Source organism: Mirounga leonina, unplaced genomic scaffold, assembly GCF_011800145.1.
Source record: "Mirounga leonina isolate KUSES-001 unplaced genomic scaffold, KU_Mleo_1.0 Mir_127, whole genome shotgun sequence".
Taxonomy (NCBI): Eukaryota; Metazoa; Chordata; class Mammalia; order Carnivora; family Phocidae; genus Mirounga; species Mirounga leonina.
The window spans coordinates 9,869,627-9,888,407 of NW_023270316.1; the positions used below are offsets into that span (position 1 = coordinate 9,869,627).

Consider the following 18,781-nt stretch of genomic DNA (forward strand, 5'->3'; position numbering starts at 1 on the left):
ACTGGGTGATAGACACTGGGGAGGGTATGTGCTCTGGTAAGCGCTGTGAATTGTGCAAGACTGTTGAATCTCAGATCTGTACCTCTGAAACAAATAATGCAATATATGTTAAGAAAAAAAAAAAAAAGAAGAAGAAGAAGAAGGTAGCGGGAGGGGAAGAATGAAGCGGGGGAAATCGGAGGGGTAGACGAACCATGAGAGACGATGGACTCTGAAAAACAAACAGGGTTCTAGAGGGGAGGGGGGTGGGAGGATGGGTTAGCCTGGTGGTGGGTATTGAGGAGGGCACATTCTGCATGGAGCACTGGGTGTTGTGCACAAACAATGAATCATGGAACACTTCATCTAAAACTAATGATGTAATGTATGGGGATTAACATAAGAATAAAAAAAAATTAAAAATTAAAAATTAAAAAAAAAAACTATGCTGATTTTGTGTCCAATGTAATAATTCTGTAGAGTTAAGTATTTTATTTTGGAGGTTTGGTGACTTTTCCAAGATTATATTAAATAAGAGGCCAGGGTAAGAACAAATTCAGGTGCATTTAGTTTCCAAATCCTCGACCTCAACCCCTATACTGTAATTAACGGGGGTGTGCCCAACGATCACTGGTTTTTCATCTGTACTTTTCTCTCCTGATGACTTCAATGCACCTACATTCAAATTTTTTTATCTGATTCCGACTACTTCCTTAACTCTCAATTGATTGAATGGTCTTTCTCTGCATGTTTATATTGTCCTTAAAAGTGTAGTGATTCGGGGAGCACCCTGTCCCCTAGGGGCAGGCTCCTGGGGGCTTTGTAACAAGGTGCTGTGATACTTGTTAATTTATTTTCAATTTTCCTCCTCAGAGGGCCTACCATTTGCTTGGCCTTTTTAGTTGCAACAGCAAATTGGACTGATTGAGTGAACAGAAGAACTAATCTATGAAACCAGACCTAAAAGCTCACCCAGTTCCATCTGGAGAGAGAAATGTGGCAAGTACAGGATCAAGTGTACAGATTAATGAAGGCAGGAGGGATAGGCTGATGGAATTTCTGTTGTTGTTGTTGTTGTTTTACTGTAACACCCCATAAAAATGAAAATCATTTCTAAAAGGGTTAGGTGAGTTCATGAATGGTGATAAATAACAGCTATTAAGGAAACAAGTATCTCAGAGCCTACTTCTAACTGCTTGCCCTGATATCAGTAAGAATAACTGTGTTTCATAGTATTCTGAAAAGTCACAAATTTGACTTCTTTTGGCATTTTTGGGTTATTCTTACGTATTTAACTAATCACTGGGAATGGAATAGTCTTCTACCACAGTAAACTTATGAGATAAACCTTTTTGCAAATGTTTCCGCCCTCAACCCGGAAGTCTATGATGGCCATCTTCCTTTTACGTTTTAGTTGTGATCTGGGAACCGTTCTGTTTGTTGACTGGAACTTTTTAAAAAGAAATAAAACTGTAAGAAATTTAAGGAACTGTCCCCCGCAAATTCCAGTCCTTTCTCTTCCAATTCCACTTGCTCTGCAACTAATAGTAGTTCCTCAATGTGATTTGTCTTTGTTCGAAGAATGCATTAAGTTTTGTAAAGTAATCTGAAATTGAAAATACACACACACACACACACACACACAGGCTACCTGAGGAAAAAAGTAAACACACAACATTGTGGAAAATTACCCAATAGATATTAGAAATAATAGTCTACAAAAGGACAGAAAGCACCATGTAAACTTATGTTATACACGTAAGCTTAATTTTGCCCAAGAATACAAAACCGGAATGTGTGACCTTTCAGAAACAGCAAGGAACACACACCAAATGTCAGCCAGTTCCACAAGCAAGAAACCTGCACATTATGCTTGACACTCCCTCTCCCTCCGTTGCCATGTGCAATCACAGAGTACTAGCTGTTTGACCTCCTAAAAACTCAAATCTGCCCTTTTCTCTCCATCTCCACTGGCGATGGCCTTTCCTGGCCCTGCAGTAGACAAATCAGCCTTCTTGTATCCAAAGCGACTCTGTTCTTCTCCATTATTCACACTCTGGCCATGGTGTTTCCAAATGCCTAACTGACTGTGGCATGCTTTTGCATAAAAACTTTTAATATCTTCCCATTGTCTGGAGAGAAAGACCAAAACCTGATCATGACCGGCTGGTTTGGCTCTTGCCTACCCCCCAGATCTTAACTTTCCCTGCTGTCTCCTTCACACTCTGCATTCCAATTTCACTGTTTTCAGTTTATCCTTCAAATAATCTGTTTCTGCTCCTGCCCCAGGGCTCTGCACAGGATACTGCCCTTTCCAGGAATATTCTTCACCTTGCTCTAAACCTAGTTAACTCATAATGATGTTTCAGATTTCAGCTCAGAGTGTAATAGTTTTTCCTTACCAACTCAGGCAAGGTCAGATTTGTTTGTTAGATGTTCTCAGAGGAATCATTCCTTTTCTTGTAAGAACTTGTCTTGTTTTATGATAATGTAATCATTAGTGTAAATATCTCTCTCCTCCGCTAGACTGTATCCTCCATGAGAGGACAGACTATATCAATTTTTGCTCATTGTTATATCTCAAGATCAAGAACAGTGATTGGCGAATACTAGAAACTAAACTTTCATTGGATAAATGAATGCATGACTTTTAGATATCATTAAGTATAGAATAATGGAAACTTGTTTCCATGTGTTCACAATACTCAGATTTCCAAATGTATTAGCTCATAGCTGAAACAGGAAATTTAGTATTTATAATGGTAGATTTTTTTTTTTTAGCAAATGTAATTCTTCCCATTTCATAGTGTCATACTCTCAACCAACAACCTGGAAATTAAGAGAGTGTAATTCACTAATGCCTGTAATATTTCATGATATTACATGAAATTACAGTGCTAATTTAGAGAGAATTAAATCCATAGCAGGCCAACTTTGGTGGCCTCAGCCTCATCTAGGTAGAGTATACTAGTCATGGGTTGACATTTTCCTCTCCTTGGGTGCTCCACTTCCCTGGAAGGTATTGTCTCTCTTCTTGCTTTTCTGGTCTCTCTATTCAGTGTTTGATGTTTACCCTTGTGTGTTAACCTTTGGAATCACCGAACAAGTTGTTCCCAGAATCTGGGAAATTGTGTCCAAAGTGTTACTAGCTACTAAAGCAAAATCAAGAGAAAGTAATCCTCAGGTTTTCATCTTAGTATGATGTGGGCTTCCTCTGTGCTCCACACTATCAGTGTTGCTGATTCTCATCAGCTCCTGAATTCTGTCTTAGTCCGGTAAGATGATTTATTGGATACTCTGGGGAAAAAAATTAAGCCCCTTCGATTTGCTCCATATTTTTAACATCATTATTATTACTAAATACGTGCTAAGTAGCAGCATGATGCACATAAAATATCACATGGATAGAAATAAAAACATCTCATCCATTGCTTAGTGGAACTTGTGCCCTCTGAGTTTCAAAATCATCATCTGTGACATGAGATAATGCTTTTTTCCTTCTCAAAGCATTTTTTAACAGCATTATTGAATCAAACAAAATATGTGTGAATGGTCTTTGAAAATCATAAAACTCAATATACATTAATATTATTCAGTAAATATGGTATTTTAGGAGTACCTGTAGAACCTACTGATAGTTCCTTTATTTTTCTATGGAAACTTGCATTTTAAAGTTTGGATAAACTGGTACTCTTGATTGTTTGCTTTGGTTTGCTTTTCAGTTATACAATTAATGGTTCTGACTAGGTATGTTTTATTAGGAAATATCCACAACATGTGAACTTAATACCAAAAAAGTTCAATGGAAAGGTCTAATTTAAGATTTTAAATGGGGTTTAAAGAAAGGAAAGTAGAAAAAGCTTCAGACGCATGTAGACATTAGCCTAAAGAGAGAAGTTTGTAGAGTCACAGAAATAGTATTAAAATACAGTTCAAGAAAAAAACTGATGAAAACAAGGACATATTTACTCATAGAATTCAGCAGAGAAACAGAGCTAAATATTTGACGTTTTATACTCAGTTACTCAAGACAATGGGCTGAGAAGTACAAGGAGTTGAAAGAACACCATGATAAAGGAAGATAACGCAACCAGGTGGGGTAGGACATGGCAAGATACCGAATACCTCTATTCTAACTACGTTAACTTAAAAATTAATTTTTTTTGCACAGCAAATTCTGCTTATTTTGGCTAACAAAAATTCTAGTGCAATGAATTGAAAATGTTCGCTACCATCAGTGATAAAATCTTTGTCTAGTTGGATGTAGAAGAGCTGAGTATCTTCCTCAGCCTTTGTCCCATTCGGGAATGTCTTTGTTGCACCCTCTCCCCCACTCACACCCTCACCACAGCCAATGGTGCCCTGATTCTGGGAACACAGGTTTTGTTGTTTTTTTCCCCCAGTTATCTTGAAAGCCCCTAATTGTGCAATCTTATTTCTTAAGTGCTATCTCCCTGTATTTCTTTATTCTCTTTCATTTATAGATGATACCTGACAGGACCAGACCAGGTACAAGTCCCATTCCAGACCCAACACTCTGGAGACATTAGGGAAAAGTAATGAAATAAGTTAAGAATAAAAGAAACACTGCAGCTGATAATTTTTAAATAATTTATCCAAATATACTCAATCATCTTTTCCAGTCCTTTCTTGAGGGTCATTCACTGAATGAGAAAATTTGTTCTGGAACGGTCTTAACTTGCCTTGTAATCACCCTATTTGTTATCAAGTCACATTTCTTTCTTGGATTCCCTTTTACAATTATATTGGGTTGACCAGTGGCATAACTAGTGGTGACTCAGAGAGCCCAGGATGAAGCCCTGCTCTGCATAAACTCTTCCCAAGATGCTTCACTTTAATGCCATGGTTTGTTAAAAGGAATAAAATGAGATCATGCATGTAAAGCATTTAGCATTGTGAGTGGCTTACGCTGATAAATAAATAAATGTTAATTATTACTCAGATGCACTTTGGTTTTCCTTTAATTAGATTTACAGTCACATCTACGCCAGTCTATAATACAGCAGTGTTCCCCAGACATCTGTGGTAAAGAACAATAGTTTTCTTTTTATTTTCAATCTTTTGCAGAGAGATACCGCCATAAAAATATAAGACCATTAAGTTACTAGAAAAGTATTTTTAAAAATACAAAATAAAAGCTCAGCATTTTTATTTTTACATCCAATAGATATAAAAAATACTCTTAAATTGTTAACAGAAGTTTATCAGTGTTTTTGCTCAATTTCTGTACTTGTTTCATTGCAGACAGGGAATAAACAATTTGTAGCTGGACACAGGTCCCTGAACCATACTTTACATAGTATTATGATGGAGACTATGTAATATATTCTATTATTTACCTTTCGAATGAGATAACCCTATTTCTAAAATGTTCTAAAACATTCACTGACATTGTCATGGTTAGTTTCTATGTAAAGTTGGTTTCATTTGATATTTCTGCTGTAACAAAATTACAAATCTGTAAAATCCTTACAATGGAAGGTGAGACGGCACGGGTAATTCGACTTTGAGACGTCACTAAGTTCTGTTTTGATGAAGCCTCTGAGTATCTGTCAGACCAAGAAACTTGCATATATTCCTGCCTGCATGGATGGATATCTGTTGACATCATCCACTCAGATCTTCCAGAACATTTTTTAAAACTAGTAGCAGCACTTTTTCTGGATTTGATTATGTTCATTCAGTCTGATTCCCTTCACATAAAACACTGTCAGTTCCACGTTTCTTTTTTAGAGAAAGTTCAGTATAGTTAGCATATGACCCCACATATGTTGGAGAAGTACACCATTGGGAAGCTGATGTGTGACAAAACAGCAGAACACATTTGATCTGAGAGCTCAGTTTTACTCACAACACCACCCACTACGACACCCTCATCCCATTCCAACCCTGCCCTTGGGAATTTACGACAGCCATGAATTGTGTTTTTCTAGGGGGGTGGTTGACAACAGATGGCAGCCAACCCAATTTCTGTTTTATTCAATATTTCTTTAATTGACCAATGGGGGAAAAAGTTGTGCACAGGCTGGGTGAAGGGGAGAAGAGATTCATTTTGGGTGCTTGTGTTTTCCTGTTTCTTTCTTTTTTTTTTTTTTTTGCACTCTCAAGAATCTACTTTTTCCTCTCCTTACAATTATTTAGAGAGATGTGTCACCTCTGCCAACATGATAGCTTACATCATTCATTACTATTTTCCACCTATATTTTCTTCCATATGTAGGCATAGATATAAAGATCAGCAGATAAGATACATATTTTCTGTTTTAGTTGAAGGAGTGATTCAGTTGAATTAGCAATTATCTGTATCCGTTATCAATTGCCTTTCTGTAACCTATAACAAACAACCCCAAGAGATGATGTGGCATGTAACAGATAAGTGTGTATAGCTTGTGCACGGGGGTCAGGTGCAGCTTGGCTAAGTAGCTCTGTAGATCTCGGGCAGGACCTGAACGTGTGTCTGGAAATAGGCTGGCTTAGGTTGGAGCAGTTGGCTCTGCTTCACCTATGTCTCTCCTCAAGCAGGTTAGCCCAGGATGCTGTCATGACTGTGTAGGAGGTTGAAAAGGCAAGTCCAGGTGCACAAGTGTTTGTCAATCCTCTACTTTCTTCACCTTGGCTCATGGTGGGAGGACATGTCAAATTACATACTAATGGGCATAGATCCAGGGGAGGATGACGAATACGGCCATTTTTGCAATTGATCACATATCTAAAAAAGTAAATATTTTCAGCTGAACAATATGATAAGCGAGTAGGAATAGTTACATATATTTATCTTGATGAAAAGAAATGTATTTGGGCAAGCTACTTAACTCTCTATGATCAATTACTTCATTTCTAAAATGAAGATAATAATAGCACCAATCCCATAGAATTATGTAAAGTGTGTAGCACAGTGCCTCGTGCAGAGTATACATAATTTAAATATTAGTAAAAGTTATTAACATTATTATTATTATGTTATTGTAATTGTTATATAATTATAATGATATCAACATTATTATGTTGAAGATTTCACTGTTGTGCACCGACAGATATGTAAGGGTGGTGTATGGTTGTATCAATACTTTCTTTTTTTTTTTTGTATCAATACTTTCTTAAGCGTATTTATTTTATAAGTTTTTTGCTAATATTTAAAGCACTGATACCATCTGTTCATGTTACAAGCATTATTATTTTCAGAATTTAACCATGTCTATATTCTAGAGAAAACAGATTTAACGTTAGAGAACCAGTTGGCACATGTTTTTCCTTATAATCTTAAAATTTCTTAATTAAAGATGTGCTGTAAATACTTCATATTTTTATTTGTTTCCATTTTCTGGCCTTAATAAATTTTATACTAATGTTAAGAAATGGTAGCAAGCTTATGATTGATACCAGTTTGATATTTTCTAAAAATCTGTGAACATTTATTAATTTATTAATGGTAATAGGAACGTATTCCAATGCTTCCCAAACTCTAATATGCATACAGATCACCTGGAGTCTTGTTAAAATGCAAATTCTGATTTGGTAGGTCTGCAATGGGGCTCCAGATTCTGCATCTCTGCCAAATGCCAGGTGAAGTTGCTATTTAGTCCCTGAATAGCAGGGACATACCTATATTCTCCTTATGTATATATTTAAAGATTTTTATATATGTATATATAATATATATGAAAATATACAAAAACACAGTTATCTAAATAAATAAAATAATTAAATTATTTAATACTTAATCATTACAATAAATAAATTGTGTTCTTGCCACAATTCTAAGCAAGTATGTCAATAAGTCATAAAAAGAAAATATTTATTCAATATTATATAACAAATTAAAAATATATTTAATAAATATATCAATTACTATGTCTAAAGATAAATCTCTGTATTTATAATGTCTCTAAATGTCAAATAGTATCTTTCCAGCAAAAAGAAAGAAAAAGAAAATGTCTTCATTTACAATTTTTTTCTCCAGAAACTACTTAAGTACAGCTTCTGGACCTATAAATATAAGTACCAAGAGACTTCTTTGTTGGTGAGAATATACTTCAAACCACTGGGTCCTGTAATCAAATGAAAGCTGTCTCTTAAACACAAATGTAATTATGCTTTAGTTTGAAGTACACGCACAAACAATTGGCTAATTTTTTTTCTTCCTGTAGGCATTCGTCATAGTCTAATATTATGAATATTTGATTATGTAGAGTTTCAGGTAAATACGTTAGTTAACTCAATTGTCTGCTTTTGAGTGTTAACTACAAATTCTGTTTTGTCCCCAAATTCACGACTGTAAATTCTTCTAAAAGGTCAGAACATGCTTCCCTTATATGTAATCTTAAGGGTGCTTCATATTTCTTTTTTAGAGCTGGCCAGGATCAGAGCGGTATCATTAAAGCATATCATTGATTTTGAAACTACAGAGGTGAAGGAGAATGGAATAATTCTCTGCTGACCTCAGAGAATTCTACAAATTCTAGTAGATGACATCTCTGAAGAGTAGAAAAGGAAGAAAAAAACTGAGAATTCTGGTTAAATGGATCTTTGGGATTCCTGTATGTAGGAGTGTCTGTTGTGTTGAAACCTAGAAGGAATAATTAAATCACTACTTCACTGTCCATAATATCAGTGAACGTTCGAGTTGCACTTTGCGATTCTATGTATAGCTTATAAATATAACTATCAATATAACTAGAGTTTACAACTCAATGTATAGTTTACAAATCATTTTGCACCTCTATTATCTTATTTGACATTTGCAAGAAATCTTTATGATTTGTTACTGTTCTTCAAGGAAGAACTTGGAATCTGAGCCTCCCTCTTTCTCTCAGCTTAAGCCTGGGGAGAAATACTCCAAAGTTCAGGGTCAGAGTCATTACTGAGATGTTGATGGGAGGGGACTGAGCTTTTTGATGACTCTGAAATATAGAGGTTAATAGAATATTAACAGCAATTACTTATTGTGTGTTTATTATGTGCTATGTGCTAGTGTATGTCGAATATTTCCCTACCCTCTCTTTTTAATTTATTTTAGATTTGCCATGTATTCTAATAAATGCTGTAAATTGATCTGGAATGCCTATTTTTATATTTTCCTTTGGAAACAATGGAGGTGGTGGTGGTGCTGTTGGTAGGCAAACTTGTAGATATTAACCAAAACATAAATTTTCATTTAGTCCTAGATGATGCTGGGACTGAAGGAATTTGCAGGCTACTACTTGTGTATCCTTACCAGAAACCCCAGCTCATAATACACTGTACGGGTTTTTCCAGGGACGAAACTCATGAAAATTCTCACTCAAATGGTTTACATTTGTATACATGAAAATAAGTGCAATCCAAGTTCAGTTTGGGAATACTTAGCTCTTCAGTAATTTGAAATGAGATGAACAGCCCCTCCCCATTTACCTAGATTGCGAAGTCCTCAAAATGTACCTTAGATCAGAGTTGGCAAAAATTTTTGGCAAATCACCATACAGCGAACACTGTAGACTTTGCAGGCCAGACCATCTCTGTCTCAACAATTCACCCCTGAACTTCAGAGTGTGAGCTGCAAGAACAGGCAAGCAGCTATATCTGGCCCTTGGTCTGTAGTTTGCTGGACCACTGACTTAGATCCTCACAGTCACTTCTCGTTCTTAGGTTATGGTTAATCCTGAGTTATCTGGGTTTATAGCTATTCCTGGTATGGATTATGGAACATGGGCCTTCCCTTCCCTCCACCCTCTTCTTTCATCCTGAACCCAGAAGCCTTGCTTTGTACATGCAAATGGCCCATCAGGGTATTTTCCTAAACAAAGGCATTTCCCTCGGAAGAGGGATTCTGCCCCTACTGTTAAGATCGATAAGTACACCACAGATGGTGCTTTCAATTGAGAACAACCACAACATAAAGGGAGATATGAAATTTTTGTCTAATTGTTCTGTTTGTCTATTCTATGAGTGGATGATTTCATCTGGCAGTGGTGCAAATTAATACCTAAGCTTCTGCTGGAACTCAACTGTTGTTGATTTTGTTGTGGTATCGGGGGTTCTAAATATAGGCAGGCAAGACGAGGAAAAGACACACCAAACTCCGTATCTATTTCGTTTTGGCAGTCTCTGAGAGCTTATATTTAAGCTTAAATTTAAATAAGCATTCTCATATTATCACTGCCGGTTTTAGAGCATTTCACTGGTGCTCTCATCGTATTACTCAAATGTATCAAAACCATACGGTTGGTTAGGGCTGCGTTGCTAAGCCACCTGGGGTTCCTTCTTTCTTTAGTACTTTGGCTTCTCTATGTTGGGGGTCTCACACCTCAGGCTCATGGGTCCCATCTCTGACCCTTGGTCTGCACACTATCGAAAAACAAAAACAAGAACTAAGAAATAGTTGCCACCATTAAAAGGAAATTTTATCTAGAAACCTGATTTTCTTATTTCCTTTGGAAAACCAGACTTAACTAAAGATCTAAGGTTTTTCTTTTCTACCATTCTGTCTCTTCAACACTGAGCCCGAGTAGGGGGCACATGTAACCTCATAGCAGGCGCTTCTCTCTCGTGTCCACCTGGTCAGTAGAGGCATTGAGTTTGTGACCCCTGCTGGGCACATGTCCCCCAGGGATCTCATCAGCTACAGTGTCCACCTGGGGACTTTTCAGTCCATCTGTCCCCCGAAGCATACTGTGGGACTCAGACACAAAACTGTGACCGGGTTAACTGTATGGTTATTATCGAGAACACGTATGTTTCTGTGTTATGTTTTGTTCATTCGCTCAATGCCACTTTTTCCTTGCAAGGAAATACCTTTTAGAAGTTAGTCCCGAGAAAAAGAAAAGATTTTCTCTCTTCAAGAATTTTTAGAACATATGGACATTCTGTTTCCGTCTGGGCTACTGGGAGGTTCAGAACTCAATTTAACAATGCGTCATAATTCTGGTGATATTTCTCTCTTGATAATTATTTTAATGCTAGTTACTAAAGTGAACATACATATATGCATGTTGTACAATTTTCCGGTCCATTTTGCAAGAGATTGGGCTTCAACATGTCAGTGTATGAGTGTTGCTAATGTCTCAGAACCTGCCTCTGCATTGGCAATAGATGTGTGTCCATAAAATACTCATCGGGCTATGTCATTATTCCCTTGCTTATTCAAGAAGGGATGTCTGCCTATCTACCTCGTGCTCGTAAGAAAGCCTATGTAATTATCAGAGAGTCCAAGCCCCTATCACATTAATCTACCTTCCTATCCATATATCTGTGAAGTCACTGGCCCAGCTCCCAGAAAGAGGATGTGGAATGACTTGTTCAGAGTCCCCAGAGACAAACATTTTATCTAAAAAGACTTAGTGTCAGATGTCCTTAAGGTATACTCTGAGAACAAATGACTTCTCCCTCATCTAGGCTCTTCGTTCTCTTTCATATGCAACTTAGAGAAAAGACCCTGCATACCTCATTTGCTGATGGTAATGCTGTCATCCTGCATCCCGACAGTGGGGGATCAGATGGGAGTAGGTTGACTTCTCTGTGGAACTGTTTTTCCAGAGCTAGAGGCCCTGGTGTCTCTGGGTAAAGGTCAGCCAATGGCATGGTCTATCCAGTCAGCTTTTCGCCACTCCACTCCCAGCTGGTTTTGAGATGAGTTTTAACTCGTCTCAAGTAATATACTCGGATGGATGCCTTGGCCTGTCTCAGTAAAAGACAAGTGACACACTGAAGTCTAATCTGTCATGGAAGGTGCGCATTCAAACAATATGTTGTACTTACTAGTCTTTTGAGGACAAACCAGCTTTATAGCATTCCACTTTATTTCCCTCACCACAAATGCATGAACACGCACCCTTTAGTCAGTTGTCCCTCTGTGCCATGGCCTGATTAACCGAGACTGTCGTTTATTAGCAAGAGAAGTAATGAGGTGATATTTGGAAAAATAGGATTTAATGGAAAGCCAGAACATTTATTTAGATGGGATCTCATTCAAACCTGAGCTAGCATCATCTAGAAGAAATGAAGGCCTACGTAAGTTCCTTTGGGAGTGTCTAAGCCCATCTTTTGGCTACTTTTAATCTCATCGAATTAATCACTGGATCTGTTTATCTTTGTCATGAGAAGCATCTGCCAATAACAAAACCTGTTCCCCCGGGGAAAACTATTAGCTTTCAGTGATTTAAAGTAAGTAATGGGGCACTCTGAATAAATTGTATCCTGCAAGAGACACCATTTGATAATTCACACTCTCATGAGAAATATTGGAAGAACCTTTCTACAGGCAATAATGTCACATTCCTTATTATGGTTAGCATAACTTTAACTCTGACAAGTTTTATTTTTAGTCCCTAAAGGATGTGTTTTTCAGAATGTATACAGAAAATAACGTTTGAAAAGAAAAGTTATTTTCTGCAGTCATAAAAATCTATTAAGGTGAATTTTTTTTCAAGAACAGTGGTATTTTTTAAAAGATCAGTGATAAGAAAGCTCTGTTTTTGCATCTATATTTCATATATATAAAATAGCACAGTGTTGAACTATTTAAAATAGCCACAAAGACAAGTTAGGTGGCTTCCATGTCTATAATTAGGAAGGTTGAATTTTTAAATTATTATTATTTTTTAAAGATTTTATTTATTTGTCAGAGAGAGAGAGAGAACGCACAAGCAGGGAGGTGGCAGGCAGAGGGAGAAGCAGACTCCCCATTGAGCAAGGAGCCTGATGCGGGGCTCGATCCCAGGATCCCGAAGGCAGCAGCTTAACCGACTGAGCCACCCAGGCGTCCCTTAAATTATTTTTAATAGAGGTGTGTCAGAAATGCCTTTGTCGGCTAAAGTTTAGAAGTCTGTAAAAGTCGCCTATGAATATTTATGTCATTAATGATAATCATAAGGTAGTAAGCTTTGTGCTGCCCATCGGTGGGGATCGTGGCTTTGAGGGTCATGGCACTTAATTCATGTTACCCTCTCCAGAAACGCCGGGTGGACAGCAGTCAGGGCAGCTTCTGATGTTTCTCTTCAAGAATTCCAGTGGAGTTCCAAAGCCTGGAATTGATCTTTATTTCTAGCTCCTGTCACTACAGCTCCCTAACACAACATCCAGCCTCAGCTCCAGCGGCTAGTTTGTGCGCCCGCTGATCCTCATGGTTTTGGTGTCAGGTTTCCGTTTGTGTCTTTGTAGGTAAAACGTTATCATCCTATATATCAGTGATCCAGGGCACGGCTAGCGACTATCAGGGTAGCATATAATGATTCCTATGGAAATATTGAAAATAGATGAGCAAATACCATAAGTATAGATTTTATTTTTGTTTAGCCTATGGTAAATATATGATGCTACTTTGTTGTGCTTTTTCTGGTTATATTCTGGTTGAATTGTATTCTGTTTCAACAAGACTGTTCTGAGTTTGCTCAGGTCTCCTAGTTTCCTACAAAAAGACATGCATACTGTCGCCTATGCATATATTCCCAGGAGTAGCAGATTCTTCTCTATTCATTGTATATTGGGAAAAGTACACGGACAAAGAGTTCATGCAGGACGAGGTGCGGCCAGGTCATCCCTGCCCCAGAGCTGACTCCTTCAGCCTGGCGGACAAGTTTCTGGAGGAATAAAGAAAAAGTTCAGAGAAGCTCCCATTCTTTTCTCTAACTGTTTTTTCTTCCTCTTCTCTCGACAGGAACTTTTTACCCCCGAATGCAAGTTTAAAGAATCTGTTTTTGAAAACTATTATGTAATCTACTCATCTATGCTATACAGACAACAGGAATCTGGTAGAGCCTGGTTTTTGGGATTGAATAAGGAAGGGCAAGTCATGAAAGGAAACAGAGTAAAGAAAACCAAACCAGCAGCTCATTTTCTACCCAAGCCATTGGAAGGTGAGTGTTATGTGAACATTATCCCTCTCAGTCTGTGACACGTTTATTTTTCCCATTGCTGACTCTACATTGGCCACAAGGAACCCTCAAGTGAATGCTGGAAATTTTCCGTATCTTGATCTGGGTGGCTGTCACACAAATGTCTACTTAAATTATGAATTTAAGATTTGTACACTTTATATACATGTGTGTGTGTTTATACATTTTATAGATATATAATATATACACACATATACATATATACACAAATTGACGGAGTATATAAAAATATATCACATATATACACATATAGCTAAGTTTTGAAAATTATGGAATATAAGTATTTGCCCATTTTGATGGTCTCCAGCTAAAATAATCACATACTTGTGAATTACTATAATTAGAGAGAATAAAGAGTTAATCTCTTGGCCTTTAAAGAGCTTGTTGATGTCAGCTGTCTCCCTTCCAGCTGTACACTTGTTTAGTAAACTCGGCTATGGCCCTGCCTTCTTCTATATTCACCTGTAAACAATGAAGCTTTCACGTTCACTTTGATCAGATTCCCAGAGAGCACACTATAAAGTGTTGCTAATTAATCAGAAACTTCTGCACCTTTTTCATTAAGGATTCTCCCAGAAGTGCCCTTTACCTTATCTATATAGTATTCGAGAACTAGAAAAAAAAAATTGATCTTGAGGCATTTCAAAAGTGTTGTCTATTCAAATACTTCTACCTTTCGCAGAAAAGCAGATCTACAATAACTCAATAAACACTTTCATCTAACTTAGTTTGATTTTCTTTTTGTTTTTTGTTCCTAGAGGAAAGGTTTAGCCATCAAGAGAAAATGTATATTGGTTTTATAATCCATCTTCTCTATAGGAATAAGATAATTCTAAATATTAAAGGTTAATTATTAATTATTTGTGGATGTATAATTCAGCTTTCAGTTTGCCTATGTTTGGAAAACCACTCTTGTTGGTTAATACCATCTTTATAATTTCAACAATGATGGCTTACTGTCCCCATAACTAAATTTGCCTATAGAACAAGTCATTGAAACCTAAACAATTAGCCACAAGGGCCTGTCTAGGAAAGGAAAAATTATACCAGAGTCTGAAATATGAGTGAATTATTCTCATTATATGATAGATCATCAGAGTAGAATTAGAGTAGAAATAAGAAGTGAGAGGGTTTTACTGTCCTTCCAAAGTAACACCTCTGCGATTTGGCCTTACTGTTTTACATGAATCGAGACCATCAGACTCACCAATATTCAAATGCAAGTGAAACATTTGAAAACCAAGTCCATAGATCTTGTTTATTTGCCACCTTGCTTTGTCTCTTTGCATTAACTTTTGTTCTGAATATGAACAGATATGAACTAACTAAATTCTAAAACCTTATCTTCTAGCTGCATAGACATAATGAAAACCAAAAGGGCCTTTATGTCTCTTAACTGAGGCAAAAGCTGGAGACCAGATATTTTTATATACCTAGCAGGAAATATCTAAGACTGAGATGTTGGGTGTAATAATACCACTTGGCATTTGAATCATACACTGAACAGTTGTGTGTATGTGTGTGTTGTGCGTTCATGGACTTCAGAGGCAGAGAGAAACAGTATTTTCAAATAATTAACAGACAGAAGCACCCTAAAAATAATTAAGGGGGTATTATAATGACGGAGGTTATCACATAGTGTAATTTATAGAGGAAGATTAATTTCAAACTTTCAAATCCCATACAGGATGTAAATTATATGACTGGAAACGTTAGGGCAAATTAGGTACTCGATTTAATCACTGATGCTCTGGGGCATTCATATCTCTTACACAACTTCACCGCATGGACAGTCAAGGTTAATGCTCTGACGCCATTGTCTCCTAATTGAATTAGTAGCGGGAGTGAGAGATTGGAAAGCGCTTCAGGGATATGGATTAATCCCTTTTAGTACCTTGCCGACTCATCTCATGCAGGTCTGGTGTACATAGGCGCTTTCAGAGCTGTGTGCTGCTGAGAATCCACATAGTGCATCGATCCAAGAGCTATAGATCTACCACTATGATAGTCCACCCACCCGACCGTGAAGAGACAGAGTGAGTCTCTTCCTGAAATATCGTATAAACAAAACACTCTCCAAAGCCTAAACAGCAGGTTAGACAGCTCTAATCCACCAGCATTTCTGATGGCAGATGATTCTAGCTCGGCTGATTTCCCCCAAGTCAGTCTTCCATGTCCTAGCACAGGATTCCCTAGAGTCAGTTGCCAAAAAGCCACACGAACTGTTGTGATTAACTGCGCCACGGGATACCCCTCAAGCAACTCCTCCGTGCTCACTTGCACATGGCTCCCACTTGCCCTCCTGTCACTCTGTGCTTCTGCCTTATTTTCAACAAGCTATCAGAAAACGAGGCATAAAAATACAAAATGCCCCCCCCCCCCCCCCGGGCCTTCAGTTTCCATGATGGAGGGAGAGGAAATCTAAAGGCTGATCTCCGGGAGGCCCCGGCTTCAGGAAACTGAGATGCTGGTCATTGCTTGGGGATGGCTTTGGAGTTGACACTAGAGTGATCGTGTTGCTTTTGAACCACTTGAGAGAAAAATAATGTAATGACCTAGGGGGTATGTACCTGGCCTCGAAAAGGTGAACGGGAACGAGGGGGTTCAGGGCTTGACATGGGCGTGCCCTGGAAGGGAGGTCTGCGCTGTCCCAGTTGCGCAAAGCGAAGTAGGTTAAGCGCTCGCCCGGCCCCCCCTGTGCGCGCGCGCATGCGCCTCAGACGCAAGGCGCACGGAGAGGCCCAGCTCCTGTTTACGCCTCGCCTCGTAGACGAAGGCCCAGCGCACCCGTGTCCGTATTTTAGTTCCGTAAAGCAGAGAATGCGCAGGAAGTCGTTGCTGCCCGGGGCCGGGGAGGGGAATGACGGCTTCGACACAGCAGTTCCCTCTGCTGCGCGGGGGGGGGCCTGGCCACGCTCGAACCTAACCAGGTCATGTCTCCTTCCCTCCTTCCTTCATGCGCTCGCGCCGGTCGCCAGTTGCCATGTACCGAGAACCCTCTTTGCATGACGTCGGAGAAACGGCCCCGAAGGCCGGGGTGACGCCGAGTAAGAGCACAAGCGCGTCGGCAATAATGAACGGCGGCAAACCAGTCAACAAGAGTAAGACGACATAGCCAGATCCTCGCGGGTGTTGTGACTTTCTCGTCCTGAGCACAGTGGAGTGATTTATCCCGGCCAGACGTTCCCGCGCCGTGGCTGAGCGGCGGCCGGAGGCGAGCCGAGGCTTGCTCTCGCCTGTCTCGAACGTCTTGGCTGCGAGCGACACCGCTCCACCGTCGCGCGCCCGGAGCGCGAAGACGCCTGGCCAGGCAGCCGAGCTCAGGCCGCGGAATGCCCTACCAGATGTGGAATGCCTTTTCAGTACCTTTTGTGACGTGACTCTTCATGGGAATGACACACTCCACAAGTACGCTCGACACCTTGCCTGCTGACAGCTACCCACAGTCCTTTTCGAGTCCCGTTCCCGCGAGACCCCTGTGTTTCCGTGCGACTTCGCCGCACAACGTACTCCCGAGTGATTCCTGGTTAGACGCTGTAAACCTGCGCTGTTAATGGGTTTCTCTTCTCCCCGTTTTCACAGGGCTGCTCGCTCCGCTGTCTGTGACCTTTGCAGAGATTGTACTCCTCTAAACCTTAAATGTGGCAGTTGGCCTAGTTCGGAGAGCGATCAAGGAATCAGGAAGCCTCCCAAACCTAGTGTTACAGATTGCACGCATAGAGATTGAGAGTGTCGCTTCGGTTCCCACTATCGATTAAACACACATACACGCTCTATCCAGTACGGATCCTGTGTTCTTGAGGTCGGCGTTGCCGGGTGGGAAACGGGCCAAACACAGTCCGGGGGGGAGCTCTCTACCGTATGTGTTTGACCTTCCCCCTACGGTTTCTCCGTGTGTGTGTGTGTGTGTTTTATACATATCACGAGCTTACTGGTAATGGTAACATTTGCCTTGCCCAGCGAGCAAGACCCACTGGTTTTTGAGAAAGTGGGTCCAAAGAACTCTGTAGGCCTTGTAGGCCTGATTAAGGTTCATTTTTCATCTACTGATCCTCGTTATTTGGAAAAAAGAAAAAAGAAAATTCAATAATTACAACCTACAAGAATTGCGCTACCTAAATCCATTTCCGATAAAATCCTACCGGTTTTTAATGACCCGAACTGAATGCCATCCCCGGGTCTGGCTGCGTTCCACTCATACTCAGCAGAGCATGGGCAAGGCGGCTGTTGTGTTCTTTTCTGCAGCAGCAATGCAAACGTTAGTTACTAAATTAGACTTTAATATTTTTGGTGTTTAATGACAAGTTTTTAAACCGGACATATTAGGAACAACTATTTTTTTTAGCTCAGCATGCTGAGTCAGGTACTGTGTGTCTCACCACTCCATACCTGTAACTCAGCTTCTCGGGGCCCCGATAGCCCAGCGGCTGGGGTGAGGTGCCTTGCCATGAGCTCAGAATGCAGTCTGTTGAATTCTTCTGGATAAAATTCAAGGCAAACCAACACGTTCAAACATCAGGTTTTTGGTCCACTCCATTGCTCTGCTTTTTGTTTTATTTTGCTTTTCTTAATTTCCTTTTGCCTAAGTCCGAGCGCAGGGAAGACAACCGCTAAGAAAGGTCACCAGTGGTTGACTGCACAGGGAAGAAACCATGCAAAACGTTCACGATGGGCTGTAAGGAGTTTCAAAATGTGGAATACGAAACTGTTTGGAAATATATTTGTTAGCTCTGTGTATACTTAATAAAATTCAATGTTTCCTCCTCGTAAGAGTTAACTGAGACCAAACTGAACCTCATTTATAGAAAACTATACGCAGGATCATGTACTGGCCTCTTGTGATTATTTCCATGAGGAAGGCTGACCCAGTCGCCATCCCCCCCCCCGCCCCCCTCTCCCCTTCCCCCCCCTCC

General features: G+C 39.5%; 2 protein-coding genes across 12 annotated transcripts in view; one reads left to right on the forward strand and one right to left on the reverse strand.

Annotated features, from left to right (window-relative positions):
- Positions 1-16,983, forward strand: part of FGF14 (fibroblast growth factor 14) — a 596,396-nt gene extending 579,413 nt beyond the window's left edge. For all 3 annotated transcript variants that reach the window (XM_035003100.1, XM_035003102.1, XM_035003101.1), the window contains 2 exons: positions 13,631-13,829; positions 16,847-16,983. In XM_035003100.1, coding sequence (XP_034858991.1) covers positions 13,631-13,829; positions 16,847-16,983 — 336 coding nt within the window. The remainder of the gene's footprint in view (positions 1-13,630; positions 13,830-16,846) is intronic.
- ITGBL1 (integrin subunit beta like 1) overlaps positions 1-18,781 on the reverse strand; it is a 338,383-nt gene that overhangs the window by 112,408 nt on the left and 207,194 nt on the right. Inside the window, exon 12 of one of the 9 annotated variants that reach the window (XM_035003097.1) lies at positions 1,419-1,449. The exons of 7 other annotated variants lie outside the window; for them this stretch is intronic. In XM_035003097.1, coding sequence (XP_034858988.1) covers positions 1,434-1,449 — 16 coding nt within the window. In that variant the 3' untranslated portion in view covers positions 1,419-1,433. Of the gene's footprint in view, positions 1-1,418; positions 1,450-17,861; positions 18,503-18,781 lie in introns of those variants that run through there. One more of the 9 variants, XM_035003094.1, reaches the window with a different exon arrangement.